Genomic DNA, 15947 nt, shown 5'->3' with positions numbered 1-15947 from the left:
CGACCAGTACGGTTACCGGGGTGCCTAAGCTTGATCCTAATGTTGGAGTTGAAGACGTCTAATACAAAGGTTATTGGATCTGATGGATCCGTAACGTGAACGTGTCTAGGACGTCGACGGTGACTGGCTCCTGCATGATCAGGATTCGGGGAGTAGTCAGCGGCGGCAACGATAAGGCGATTATCATGACGCCTTATCGAAGTGTCGTTCCGACGTTGACTTCATGTATTTCCGTATTGATGTTGATAGCCTTGAGATGGTATATTGAGATGGAATTTTGATGTTTCTAAATGTAGGTGATCCCTCTTTTATGATGTTCAATTAACTTTGATATTTTAATTATTTAGAAGACTGACCGCCCTCACAAAGTAAGCATTCCGCACTTTCCAGTTATCTTGTTTTTAGCAAACAATTAGATTTATTATTAGGTAAATTAGATTTATTTTCTGAATAGCATTGAATATCAAAAAAATCCAGATTAATCTCGATCGTGTAGGAATATGCCATATTTCGAATCACCGATTCAAAATTTCATGTGTCCAAAGATATGCGGTGTAAATTAGTTTTTTTTTATCACAATTTCTTATAACGTGTAGCTCAAGGTTCATGGATCGAGATTTTACGTTCTCGCCATTGTTAAATTGTATATTAATGAAGAAAGAATAACTTTGCATAAATATTCGTTTGCATAGATCAAATTGCAAGATTGTCTTTTTTATTATTTTGAAGAAAATTTGGATATTTACCTAAGTCTAATTGAGTTAATTGTGCTATTTATACTTGTCCCCCTACACATGTCGTGAACACGCGTGTCTTCCTAATTAAAAAAAAAGCTCTTATTGTTATGATTCCAGATCTTTAATTGTCTAGCTTGTTTTTAACTATTATTTTTATTGCATAGATTGGTGGACGAGCTCACGGCCCACCTAGTGTTATGTGGTAACCGGAGCCCATAGACATATTATACTATGTAAATGCCGCCACCCACCTTGAGTTATAAGGTCTCAATATAGTTACAACGGCTACCCCACCTTTCAAACCGAAACGCATTACGGCAGAAATAGGCAGGGTGATGCTACCTACCCGTGCGGACTCACAGGAGGTCCTATCATCAGTAATTATGCAAATTATAATTTTCCGGGTTTGATTATTTATTCTTGGACCGTAGGAGTCAATTGTAGCAAGACCAGTGCTTTACAAATTCTACAACCGATCGAAATCGCTACCTACTGAGAGGATCTGAGAGCAACTCAGTGGGTTGTGTCTATAGATTAGTTGGCTCGTCGAACTCTTGGTTATAATCGACGAGCTCGACGAGGATGGTGACTGGTGCTTGAAGAGTCTGAAATCCCGGGAGGAGGTTCGAGGATCCGACAAGACATGTTTCTGGCGAAGGCAGCTTTGCGTTGCCACGTCGCCTAGATCGAGATATGTAATTAACGGTTGTCACGATAAGGGTTTATCGTGTCGCCCCGCTTTTTCTTAGTAACGTTCTGACGCTTCCTTTAGATACATACTTACGTATCGGTTCTGAATTTAAGTCATCGTGAAGATCGTCGAAGACGGTCCATTGTTGCATTAACGGGCAGTGCAGATCCATTCATATAGCATGATGTTGCTTATGTTTAACTTTAATATTTTTGGTTTAATATTTTAAGCTGGATAATTTCAGGCACAAATTGTAATAATTGCTATGTTTCATGACAAAGCCTATTTTAATTAAATTCGGCTCTAAACGGATTAAGCAAATTAGTGGATGGGGCCTGACGACCTAAAAATTTTTTATAAAGTACTTACGTCACTTGAAGTCACTGAAGCTTACGGCTACCATTTATTCCACTTTTCGTACCTACGCAGGTTTACCGATGTCAATGTTTATAAATATAAATAGTAAACAAACGTTCCATATTTAACGTTATTGGGGCTTTATCTAAAACTTCTATACCGCAAAGTTACGAAATAAGAAGAAGACGTGTATCCAGATCCTAAATATCTTGAACGAAAACATCTTCTCACTCTACCCGGACTCCGTGTTATAAAAGACAAGGTCACTAACATTAAGCCAATGAATCGATTGAATACTTGGAGTATGTAGGTAGGTATGTGTAAAATGGACGTGCTCATGCAAAATGTAAATAAAACGGAAATATCTCCATTCTGTATGCAGGAACACGTCTGCTGTTTCGCCCAGGAACGACATTAAAACAACATACAACTTTTTACTAATCGTAAATTTAAAATATACTTATATATGAGGCCGTCAGCGCAAAAGTGACCTAACCCATAATTTTTCGTAATCATGTTTATAACTAGTCAGGTCATAAGTATTGTCACACAGTAAAAACTTTTCTTTTAGAATGCTGGCCACAAAAAAGTTTATTGAATTCGAATTTCGAATTGTTCATGAAAATAAAAATGTATATACTTTTAGAATTTTACTAATTTTTTAATATGGAGTGGACGCTTAAAGAAGACCGTGTTGCAGTTATTGCGTTGCATCGTTGCGGTTACGCGCCAATTCAAATTTTTTACATACTGAAAATTTTGAATATAACCAAAAGATTAGTTTATCGTGCCATCAAACGAACAATGAAGACTCTAGTGTAGATGACAGGTCAAGAAGTGGTCGCCCTCGGTCTGTTAGGACTCCAGCAGTGATAAAAGCTGTGAAGGCGCGAATTCAAAGAAATCCCAAACGTAAGCAGAAACTGTTGGCCCTTCAGATGGGGTTAAGCAGAACCACGGTGAAACGGGTGTTAAATGAAGAGTTAGGGCTTCGGGCATATCGAAGAAAAACAGGACATCGTTTGAATGCTCGTCTAATGGACCTGAGACTGAAGAGATGCCGCGCTTTGTTGAAGCGGTACGCGGGAAAAAAATATCGGGAAATTCTTTTTTCGGATGAAAACATTTTTACCGTAGAAGAGAGCTACAACAAACAAAATGATAAGGTGTACGCACACAGTAGTGAAGAAGCGAGCAACCGTATTCCGCGTGTCCAACGAGGTCATTTTCCATCCTCGCTCATGGTATGGTTGGGAGTTTATTGGGGCTTAACAGAGGTACATTTTTGTGAGAAAGGTGTAAAAACGAATGCAGTTGTGTATCAAAATACAGTCCTGACGAACCTTGTGGAACCTGTTTCTCATACCATGTTCAATAACAGGCACTGGGTATTCCAACAAGATTCGGCGCCAGCTCATAGAGCGAAGAGCACACAAGACTGGCTGGCGGCGCGTGAAATCGACTTCATCCGACACGAAGACTGGCCCTGCTCCAGTCCAGATTTGAATCCGTTAGATTACAAGATATGGCAACACTTGGAGGAAAAGGCGTGCTCAAAGCCTCATCCCAATTTGGAGTCACTCAAGACATCCTTGATTAAGGCAGCCACCGATATTTACATGGACCTCGTTCGTGCTGCGATAGACGACTGGCCGCGCAGATTGAAGGCCTGTATTCAAAATCACGGAGGTCATTTTGAATAAACTTTAGTGTCATAAGAATCTATGTTTTGTTAAGTTCATTTTGGTATATGAATGGTTACATAATGAATAAACTTGTTTCAATTATTTTACATTAAACATGTGACAGAATTTATGACCTGACTAGGTATTGCAATTTATTTTGAAATATAATAAATTTTGATGCAAAAAACCGGCCTATCCATAGTTTCACCCATAGATAACACATGGCTTTGTAAACATTATTTTTGCGCGTATTGTTTTTTTGCCTACTGAAATTGAAATTCATGAAAACTTAAATCTCATTGCTCCGTAATAACTATGGTAAGCTTAGGCCACTTTTGCGCTGACGGCCTAGCATACGTACATTGATGCGTCCGGTAATATTCTTTAGTAATGTACTACATATGTATTTGATTAAAACTGGTTACATCCACTTCATACAGCTCTCTCTATTCTTGATTTCAATATCTATTAAAATACTATCGCTTGCTATGTTTACTATAAAAAAAAAAAAATGAAGAACAAAAAACAGTCTGCCTTCGAACCCTGCAAAAGTCGAACAAATGAAGTTCTTTACGTGTGACGTCATCGTGAGACGAAAATGAAAGATTAACCAAATATAATGACATCATGGGTTATGATGACTATTTAACAAGAGTAAGAAATAATAGCTTCTACGAGTAGAGTACTGTAGAACTAAGACTTAAAACTCGTGTCTCAAGATGGGTGATAGCATTTACGCTACTGGTGTCTAACGGTCACACATTTAACATCAGTTGGGCCGTGAGCTCGTTCACTCGACTAAGTAATTATGATTTTAACTTGACTCTTATTTGATATTGTTATTAACTGCCTCTTCGTGTATAATCTATACTTCTATACTTAATATATAAATCTACAGTGGTTTTTACGGATGTTCCGTTATAACTACTGAACCATGCATCCGATTGACTTGAAACTTTGTATCCATGTAGAAAATACATGTGGATGGTACAATGGATAGGATAATATTTATATGAGTGTTGGACGCCTCCATAATAATGAAAATAAATAATAATGTTAATTTAAAATGCCCAGTGACGCGGGCGAGTACGGCTAGTTAAATTATATATTTATTAATACTAGTGGTCCCGCAGTAGTCGAAATTCGACTATAATTAATTGGAATTGTAAGTTTGTACACTATTATGATTGTATTTTATACTTCAATAATCACAAATTGCGCCAAGGCTACACTATAAAAAAATATTAATACAGACAAACAATATTTAATCTATTCTCAATTTGACCACAGACGTCAAGAACAAAAGTTGACAATAAATAGTATGCATGCGTGTGTGCGTCAAATACCTGGTATGTAGTGTGTGTAATGTTTTCTTTATTGACTTAATATACCTTTTATGCATTATTTAAAAAAAAAATTAGCATTGTGCACTTCTGCTCTATATTCTCTGTAAGTGTGGAAAATTTCATACTCCTCCGTCCGCGCAATTTTCGTAAAAAGGGATACAAAGTTTTTGCTTCACGTATTAATATATAGATATATTTTTGTCATAGGAAATCGAAGCTATAGAAGAGCAATGGCGAACCGAATCGGCAGAGTTAGTAACGGCTGTGGCGAGACTTCAGGATGAGAACAAGCGTCTCCGGCGAACAATAAACGCGCCTGCGGACGGTAAGTTTTATTTGTCGTCTATTCATAGACAATCGGCATCTTTTATGCCCGGTTCCAAAAAATAACGAATCGTCATTGTATTATAACAACTAATCGTAATCATGCTATAGTAATCGGCAAACTTCTTGAGCAAATGACCTTGACTGCGCAGAACCGAATTTTAGATCACTTTGGTGGTGAGGGTGAGGCGCGACGGCAGGGGAAATCGTATCGAGCGCGTTATTGGTAGATCAGTCGAACCTTGCGTCCCGCACCGCGCCCTCATTCCGCTTGCTCCCAAAAGTACGCTTGCGTACAGTGGAAAGTCTATCGTTATTAATCGTTAAATTATTTGTTATAATTGCTTGTGGACTTTGTTGCCATTGCTATTTGATGCGTGTTTGTTGATTTTTTATAAAACATACACTATGCCGTGACAAACTGGTGTAGTAGTACTTAAAAGAAAGAGTAGAAAATTTGTGTACGACGTATATTGCTTCATTATAAAACAGGGGAAGAATTATATGGAAAAATTAAAACAGACTTCGGAAGCAACAAAAACATCAGTGAGTACTGTTAGGTGCATTATTAACGAAGCTAAAGGCTCTGGCTTGCTCGCCGTGTTTCGGACTCCGGGTAAGAAAAGATCAGGGAAGAAGAAAGTTACCGGAATGGATAGTTTCGTTCAATCTGTAATAAAAAGATGTAATCATAATAACTACGTAACAAGCAGCGAAACTCCGTATCGTAGAAAGGCTTCGAAAAATTTAAAGAAGATATAAATTTTAATGGCTCGGAATGAAGCTTACGACGAATTATGAAAGAGCTAGGCTTCAGATGGAAAAAAAGAACAGAAAATAATCGGAAGCTGGTAAATGAAAAAAGTAACATTCGATTACTACGAATGGAATATCTTCAAAAAATAATTAATTATAGACAAAAAAGCAGACCGAATCGACCGAGTTGTAAACTACGCCGATGAGCCCTATGTCGACTCATCACGATGATAGCGACTCGGGTGATGAAAACAGTGATGATGATGATGATGGTCAAGATTATGATAACGAAAAAAAACCAACCACCAAGACCAAGAACCAAGACCTGGCAACAGCTCTAGTTTTGACTTAATAGAAGGAATATCTATTTTACCCCAAGATTAAATTATTACAATTATTAACCTATATGTTTTGTTGATGTTCTAATAAATATATAAATAAATACATATGTTGATTTTAATAATTTAATAGCATTATGACGCAAAGTAAATAATGTTTTTGCACGTGAGTGTACCATGCGCAAACTTACCCCCACTACGTCAACAAATGCTCAAGAAGTTTGCCGGTTATTATACCAATACGTAGGCGTATATTAGCGTTCCACAACTATTTTACTTGCCGCGTTACCTACGAGCATCCGTCGCGTCGGCGCGCTGCTTACTAACGAATCCCTCTGCGTTTCGTTAATGCAAATGATTGTGTCACAAAGATCCTTTAGAAATAAAACTCTTTTCAAAATACATAAGTTTTTATTAGTATTTTTACATAAATATTTTAAAATAATATAAATTAATTATAATTCATCACATATGTAATTTTATTTGAACATTCACAATTTAAAAACAGTTACTTTAGTTTTAACTGTAAAGTGAACAAAACGCCATGAAGAGACAAAGGAAACGCCAGATGTCGGCCGGACCGCGCCAAAATACCAAAAAATTTGTGTTAGCGTCGTACTTTGTTGTTCGTTTATTTCATTACAAACTGATAAATTGTAATGTAAGGGAGATATTCCATGATTCCTAGAATTAAAATAAACTAGTAAATACTATTTTCATGTAATCACGTGTTAAATAGTTAACTACTTCATAAAATACCAATTAACAGCTGGCATTAAAAATACGAACCTGGTTCCTTTTACCTTTAAAAAAGGATAAATTTCACCTAACAGTAATTGCACAGACTGCTTGTCGAGCCGAAATCTTAGTTGAAACTCCTGATTATCGAGCTCTGAATAATAATTGATTCTTGTTTTATACACTCTATTACTTCGCGTATCATCACTTGAATCGTCGCTTGAATTCAGTAACATTAAAACTTCGTTATCACTTTCTGAACTTGGCATTTTAAAAGAAAAAACACAAACACAAAAATTCCAAAGCACAACCGAACAAAATCGGTAGGTTAAAAAATGCTCTTGATCCAAGCCTATAGTAGACTATGCCGTAAAAATATTATGAACTATACAACCTATACAAATTAATGAGTAGCACATCGATATTAGTGCCCTTTGCTATATTTTTTTAGATATATCAAATGTATATAAACATATTATTATTATTATTATTGAATCAAATGTTTTACTTGCAAACCGTACTGTACGGCAAAATTTGATTTAATAGTTATTTTATAAAAATATTAAGTATATTAATTAATTAGATTAATAATAATAAATCAAAAGTTAATATGTAATTCGAAATTAGTAATTCTGTCATGATTGGCCTCTTTAATCTAAATCTAATTCTGTCACTGACATGATCTGGTCATTTCTACAAACACTCTTTCACTTTTAAATACGTATTATAATTAAAACTTATTAACAATTTCCTATTATCAAAGTAACACGCAGATATTTCTAAAGCAAAAAAATTCTCGTGATCATTAGCGAATACAGATTTATGACGTATATGAACTATATAAAAAATAAACAAGTTTTAGAACTCGTGTACTGTACTTACATTTAAAAAAAAACGTGTTATCGTTTTAAAAACTGGCGGTAGGACCTCTTGTGAGTCCGCACGGGTAGGTACCACCACCCTGCTTATTTCTGCCGTGAAGCAGTAATGCGTTTCGGTTTGAAGAGTGGGGCAGCCGTCGTAACTACACTGAAACCTTAGAATTTATATCTCAAGGTCGGTGGCGCATTTACGTTGTAGAAGTCTATGGGTTCAAGTAACCACTTAGCACCGGGTGAGCTGTGAGCTCGTCTACCCATCTAAGCAATTAAAAAAAGCAAAAAGGTTTCTCGTGATCATTATCAAATACAGATTTATGACGTGGGTATGAAGTATATAAAAAATAAACAAGTTTTAGAACTCCTGTACAAATTGTACTTACATTAAAAAAAGCGTGTTAGCGTTTTAAAAAGTAGATACGGTATTATTAGGATAGATTCCGGCCCAACCACAATTCTTCCGTATCGAAATAAGTAATTTCCATTTCTATTTAAAACTGCGCTAGCTTGACGTTTGAACACGTTTTCAGTAGAAAAGGTCTTACAATTTTGATCTTTAAGATGAGGCTTTTTTTTTTTCCACAGGAGAAAATCCCCGGATCCCCACCCGCGCGGCAGGTGGGGTATGTGGGAGTTGAACCTCACTAAAAACTCCTGCCGCTCACAACCGGCGCCCTACCTCGGACCGGGCCGGAGCCCAGTCGGGGCTATTGAAACGGCGGGACAGGGTTGACGCAGAGCACATTACATCCATCCCACCGTCCCACGGACGCCGGACCGGTGGCCGCCAGCGACACGACCACCGGTTCCCTCGTTCAGCGGGCCGAGAGCCCGCTTTGATGGCGCCGCGTTACACCTTCCCCCAGAGCGGTCGGGGGAACGCGGTCTACCATCACCCGGCTTCCTATTGCGGGTGAGCGTGCAAGCACGCCACCCCACGTCTGGGTCTCTCCCCGCACAAAACGGGTGAGACCCCTAGCTCTTAGGGGGCCAGGTCACGGATACGACCCCGGTCCCGACTCCCTGCTCGGCGGCGGCGGGTTTCTGCGTAGTGAGGAGAGCTTTCCCTCACTCGCCCCGCCGCCTCCTTCTGCGAGATGGTGCACTCGCAGAAGTCGAGCATAGCCTTCCATGACTCATCGCTGCCAAGCATCGACGCCACGACGCCAGGCAGCGACAAGTCAGGTCCTATCTTTGCGACCAGGACACGGCGCTGCACCTCCCAAGCGGGGCAGACAGCGAGCGTATGCTCCGCCGTGTCCAGGTCGTGTCCACAATGGTGACACCTCGTCGTCGGTTAAGATGAGGCTAATTAAAAGAAAAAAGCTACGAAAATAAATTGCCATAAGACCTGAGCAGTGATGGCTCGGCAGACATAGAATTCATCTATTTGAAACAAACACTTATAATTTCGTCTTAAAATGATTATTTCCTTAGTCACTCTCGCATGGTTCCAAAGTTCCTAAAGAAATTACTACAATGATAGCAGTAATACCTTGTGATGCGTAGAGAGAAGATGCATGTGACTAGGAGATGTGTGGAAATGGTAGTGCAAGGTAGAGGGGGAAGAGGTCGACCGAAGAAAACATGTATGGAGTGTGTGAATGACGATATGAGAGAGAGAGGAGTGAGTGTTGAGATGACGGCTGATAGAAGAGAATGAAAGAGAAAAATTAGCTGTGCCGACCCCACCTAGTGGGATAAAGTGGAGAAAAAGAAGAATACCTTAGTAGTAAATACACTTACTAATACCAGATTGGATTAAAGGCTTTGCTTGATAAAATATTGAGATTCAGTTAAGTCGTATCTAGGTCACAGTATTCATTCAGTGAATTGAAATGATTGGATTAAGTAAGGGATTTCGTTGCTTATCCGTGTTATAATGCAGATTGAATTGGAATTTGGTTGCGATTGTTGTAAAGTTCATTTGTCGGTTAATTTATATCGATACAGTCTGATCTTTTACTTTTCTGTTTTGCATTTAAAAATCGTAACTCGCATTCATCTATATATTAATAAGTGAAGCAAAAACTTTGTATCCCTTTTTACGAAAATTGCGCGGATGGAGGAGTATGAAATTTTCCACACTTATAGAGAATATAGAGGAAAAGTGCACAATGCTAATATTTTTTTAAAATAATGCATAAACGATACATTAAATCAATAAAGAAAACATTACACACACTACATACCATGTATTTGACGCACACACGCATGCATACTATTTATTGTCAAACTTTTGTTCTTGACGTCTGTTGTAAAATTGAGAATAGATTAAATATTGTTTGTCTTTGTTAATATTTTTTATAGTGTTGTCTTGGCGAAATCTGTGATTATAGAAGTATAAAATACAATCATAATAGTGTACAAACTTACAATTCCAATTAATTATAGTCGAATTTCGACTACTGCGGGACCTCTAGTTTCTATTAATTTATAAAGCAGTTCTGATGACAGCTTACCCTATTTATATAGATCTTATAAGGGTTCTGAAACGCTAATAAAGTAAGAATATTACTAGAGTAAAATTATTGTCAGATCCGCATTAAGACGTCCACTCTGAACCTCTTCATACGAGTTGCATTATCCTAAAAAAAGTTCATATATAAAAATAAACGAGAACTAATTACAATTTGAAATGTTGAAAACCTGACTTGCCTCGTGTTTTTAATTTCAAGATTTTGTTTAATCATGAATATGTTTAAGTTTTTCTTCTTACCTAAGCTGATAGATAGCCTTGAGAGGCAATTTCAGCGAAACCTTAACTAGTAGGTGAGCTCACGGGGCTCAACCTGACGACGTTGCTAACACGAACCCTAACAATAGCCGTGCTTCGCAGAATCTATCACCGGATCGGAAACGCGATCCACTGAGAAGATTCGGCGAGAAACTCTGTGGGCGTGTTTAGTACTAAGCAACAGACAGCGTAATTTTTATTTACTGTGATCAACAGCAATGTTTCAATCGATAGGCCTTTGAATAGTCGAAAACTATTTTTATTAGATTTCTTCTTCTTCGTCGCTTCCTCATTACTGAGGGTCGTAGTTTTTGCACCAGCTTCCTTCAATGTTGCCTGCATTCGGCCTGCTTAATGGCGCCTGGGACGCTGGTGTTTGTGGCCTCCTTGACAATGTCCGTCCACCTGGCTGGTAATCTTCCTCGACTTCTCTTTCCTTCCGCGTGACCTACAACTATTAATTTTTCCAAGTTGTCAGGATTTCGTATAGGTTTAGGTTTGATTGAATTTCATTTGCGTGTTTATATTTAGGTACAAGCGCGCCGCCGTCTCCGGCCCGTGAACACGATCAAGAAGTGCTGTCGCGATTGAGCAGTACCGCGGAGAAGCAGCGTGCCACTCTACGTCTCCAAGAAGTGCAACTCCAAGAAAAACAACAGCAGATCGATAGCGTGAGTTTTTTTTTTTTAACGTGGGCACATGTATGTTTGTGTAAGTTTAAGTTTGGCAAACGTTATCTGCTGAGCCTTTTGACCGTTTTTTTTTCAATTTATTAGGCACACATTACTAGCTAAAAAAGAAAAGATACACAATAAATAACCACAAGTAAAAAAATTGGCTTGTAACGTAATCCATGCTCGTACAACTAATCAGGACAGTGGGCTGTGTCTATGGTTTAGTTCGCTCGTCGAACTCTAAATTATCCTTACTTCGCTTACAAAATGAGGCCCATTCAAAACGTCAACCTGGTGACCTCATATGCAAACATTATCTCACCTTTGAATTTACGATGTGCTTTATGCCGTTATATAGAAGGTCGAAAATATAAAAGGGGTTCGGTCGTAAAGGAGACGTGACCTTATTCAGTCTCTTGTAAGGGTCGGTTAATGTATGTACACACAGTCTAGGAGGCGTTAATATTACATGAGGGTTTTTGTTTTAATGCAATTGGGTCAGGAAGTTTCGACTAGCATTTGAGTACATTGGTTCGAAACAGACCATGTTTGTTAAATCGATTTGAGAAAATTAAACAAAAGCTTCGACCATGTGACCTGAGTTAAGTAAGTACAGGTATAAAAATCTTTACGTCGATATTATGATAGTAATTTTCTATATTAATAATTTTTTTTTATATTTTAATGTTTATTTTGCAAAAACGGCTCAACAGGTTTGGACGGAGTTGCTTACAAAGATAGTCTATAACTTGGACTAACGCATAGGTTTACTTTTTATAGTTATATAAGAGATGACCTGCGTATTTTCGCTATTGTAAAAACGACAGAGTCTTCGCTGGTTTTTGAAAAGTAGATTGCTAGTTCGAGCAACTCCTGATCCCGGAAAAAAGTGACGTCGTCCATTCTTTCTGAATGGCAAATTTAATATGGGTGCAGCCGCGGCGCACGACTAATAATATAATCGTTAGTGTATTTTTTTTATTTGTATTGTATAACAAATCCGCTTATTTTAGGCAGTCATAACAAAACGATTAACTTTTTTTTGTCCCTACCTAATCGCCGGTAGTCTAAGGGGTTATTCGAACTGCGTGCGGCCTGGTAGGTGAGCTCACGGGGCTCAACCTGTGAGGTTTTGCTAACGAGTCTTAGCAAGAGCAGTGCCTCGCTAACTCCCGAGCCACTGAGAAGATCCAGAGATATTTTTTTCTACCTAAGCTGATAGCCTTGAGACGCTATTGCCTATATGAGAGGCAGCGTAACCTTAACTAGTAGGTGAGCTCACGGCCTCAAACCGGAGTGATGCTAACACTGACCCTAGCTAGAGCAGTGCTTCGCAGAATCTACCACCGGATGAGAAACGCGACTCACTGAGAAGATCCGGCGAGAAACTCAGTGGGCTGTGTGGGAGTGTTAATTCGCTCGTCGAGCCCTTCGTCGCAAGCGACGGGTTTGACGAGGACGGTGACCGGTGCTTGTGGTACCTAAAAGCACCGTTAATGGATCAGGAGGTTCCGTTATGACGTGTTTTGGGCGCCGTCGACTGTTTACCATTCGGTCTACAGGATCGGGTATGATCCGCAGAGAAACTCAGTGCGTTGAATATGAATAACTCTTGCACACCTGTTCTAACCGACATCTGAAACATTTCATTTGTTTACTCTTAATACTGTAACAGAACAGTCGACATCACACGTCTGTTAGGTTCTAAACTAATCCACACGATTACCAGAGCCACGAGACCGAAGTCACTATTGTTTTAAATAACGGCTCTCGCGTATTCCAAAGCGGAACGCGAAACTGACTCGTGGTAAAAATAAACTTGATGGCGTCGCTGATTCGTACCGGCTCACAATAATACAAGTAAAGATTCCAAACGCAAATGTCAAACGTTAATGCAGACGATTTCTGTCGTAACGAATAGGTTCGTGCGTTTTCAGTGTGCATTCTAGATTTGCCGTTCAAGAATGAATGCTCGTAATGTTTGATTTACCAAATAAGTACAATTTGCCTTTCTCTGCTGTCCGTACAGATCAAATCATTCGCGCAGCAATTGCTCTTAAGTTGTTAGGTCTCGTTCGAAGGCGCTCGGGCAGTTGTTAGCAAATCCCATCCCTCCTGGCTGAGCCTTTGCTCGCCCACCTGTCCTGGTGAAACTGGAAAGGCCTCCGGGCCACCAGTAATCTTTCAATCATAAAAAAAATCTAGCTCAAATCCGCTAGTAATCTTCAGAGAACTAGTGTGTTGTATTACTGTAATAATAGCACGGCTAGTAATATCTTCACATTGTCCTCAACTGTCATACGTTCTTAAAAATTTACTTTCATTTTTATGCTATTGGTCGAAATCTTTGCATATACCGACGTATTCAGAAAACGTCCATAACGTTAGTGAAATTAATTCAAGCTTCTAGATTACGTATGAAATAATTAGTATAATTACGCAATTACGTTATGATATTATTATCATAGATAAAATTATTGTGTTTTTTTTTTGCTGAACTTCCGAAGGCCGTTATTCGATTTTATAAAATCACTAGCGACCCGCCCTCGCTTCGCTTCGGAAACATTAAAACACACATGAAACCAAAAAAATAAAATAAAAAAAATAAAAAAAAAGTAGCCTATGTTCATCAGGGACAATGTCGGCTTCTAATGGAAAAAGAATTTTTCAAATCGGTCCAGTAGTTTCGGAGCCTATTCGAAACAAACAAACAAACAAATCTTTCCTCTTTATAATATTAGTATAGAATACGAGAGTGTTTTTATATGATATCGTAGTATTAATTTGCAAAGTGGTTTTGTATAAAAAAATCGGTGATTTATTAAGTGTGAAATACGCAGGTCTTAGAACAGAGCGAAATAGCCAATTAAAAACTCTATAATGGGTAGGAAAGGAAAACATATTAAGTTACAATATACTTATATAATAGTTAGAAATTTTCCCTATGTCGATGAAGTTGGAAAATATCTTGTATCCCTCGCTGTCCAAAGATATCATTCACTAACGGAGGAGACCAGGGCATTTCATTACTTTCTCGTGAAAGTACTAAAAAGATCTTTGTCGTGTCGTTATAATTGTATATAGTACTAGCGACCCGCCCTCGCTTCGCTTCGGAAACATTAAAACACACATGAAACAAACAAAAAAATCAAAAAATAAATAAAAAAAAAGTAGCCTATGTTCATCAGGGACAATGTCGGCTTCTAATGGAAAAAGATTTTTTCAAATCGGTCCAGTAGTTTCGGAGCCTATTCGAAACAAACAAACAAACAAAAAAATCTTTCCTCTTTATAATATTAGTATAGATATAGATAATATGCAAATATTTTTGGCAAACTTTCTTCTAAGTGGTACCTCTACAGGAGATCATCTACGTAATATGTGAAATAAAAAACACGTACATTCATGAATGTACCTAAATAATATACAGCGAATAATTTATAATGAAGATAGACATAGATAATAAATTTTCGTTTATAGTCTGAAGATAATTTTTACGCTTACGTGACGTTACTGTCGCCTAGCAGTTACGATTTAAACGGTATGACTCTAATTACACAACTGAGACTTCGTTCTTCGACTTAATTGTATCCGATTTTGTTCTTTATCTCACACGGGGATGTTTTATATAGTGAATGGAATCTAGGTGTGTTTCAGATTTTGTTGGTTTGATTTTTTTTATACCGCGGTTGTTATTGGGTAAAAAAGGTTTATTGCAATAGGCGTAACTTGGCGTGTCTGTAGCTGAGTGTTTTTATATACATACACTCATCCCGCTTTCGAAATCGTCGACCTAATAAAGTATATTATATGAAATTGAAGTGTTTCTTTCTCTTTCAATTTATTGATAGATATTTATATTTACGAAACAAAGTATTCTAGTATTACTGGAAATAAGCTTAGAGATAAATTTTGAGAAAAACAAGCCTCCATTTCGGCGCAATAAATAACAAATCGATACCGTCGTATAGATAAAAAAGAAATGAGGTCCTTATCAATTCACTTCAATAGATGTCATGCGATATCTATATCTATACCAATATTATAAAGAGGAAAGATTTGTTTGTTTCGAATAGGCTCCGAAACTACTGGACCGATTTGAAAAATTATTTTTCCATTAGAAGCCGACATTGTCCCTGATGAACATAGGCTACTTTTTTTAATTTATTTTTTATTTTTTATTTTTTGTTTCATGTGTATTTTAATGTTTCCGAAGCGAAGCGAGGGCGGGTCGCTAGTTTTATTATAACTAGTCAGGTCATAAGTATTGTCACACAGTAAAAACTTTTCTTTTAGAATGCTGGCCACAAAAAAGTTTATTGAATTCGAATTTCGAATTGTTCATGAAAATAAAAATGTATACTTTTAGAATTTTACTCATTTTTAAATATGGAGTGGACGCTTAAAGAAGACCGTGTTGCAGTTATTGCGTTACATCGTTGCGGTTACGCGCCAATTCAAATTTTTAACATACTGAAAAATTTGAATATAACCAAAAGATTCGTTTATCGTACCATCAAACGATACAATGAAGACTCTAGTGTAGATGACAGGTCAAGAAGTGGTTGCCCTCGGTCTGTTAGGACTCCAGCAGTGATAAAAGCTGTGAAGGCGCAAATTCAAAGAAATTCCAAACGTAAGTAGAAACTGTTGGCCCTTCAGATGGGGTTAAGCAGAACCACGGTG

General features: G+C 37.8%; 1 protein-coding gene across 4 annotated transcripts in view; it reads left to right on the top strand.

Annotated features, from left to right (window-relative positions):
- The window catches only part of Rilpl (Rab interacting lysosomal protein like), a 38198-nt gene that overhangs the window by 4046 nt on the left and 18205 nt on the right, over positions 1 to 15947 (top strand). For all 4 annotated transcript variants that reach the window (XM_028179431.2, XM_089734000.1, XM_028179430.2 and 1 more), the window contains exons 2-3: positions 5024 to 5141; positions 11119 to 11258. In XM_028179431.2, coding sequence (XP_028035232.2) covers positions 5024 to 5141; positions 11119 to 11258 — 258 coding nt within the window. The remainder of the gene's footprint in view (positions 1 to 5023; positions 5142 to 11118; positions 11259 to 15947) is intronic.

This window comes from Bombyx mandarina, chromosome 16 (genome assembly GCF_030267445.1).
Source record: "Bombyx mandarina strain Sakado chromosome 16, ASM3026744v2".
Taxonomy (NCBI): Eukaryota; Metazoa; Arthropoda; class Insecta; order Lepidoptera; family Bombycidae; genus Bombyx; species Bombyx mandarina.
This window is presented reverse-complemented; position numbering and strand designations above follow the sequence as displayed.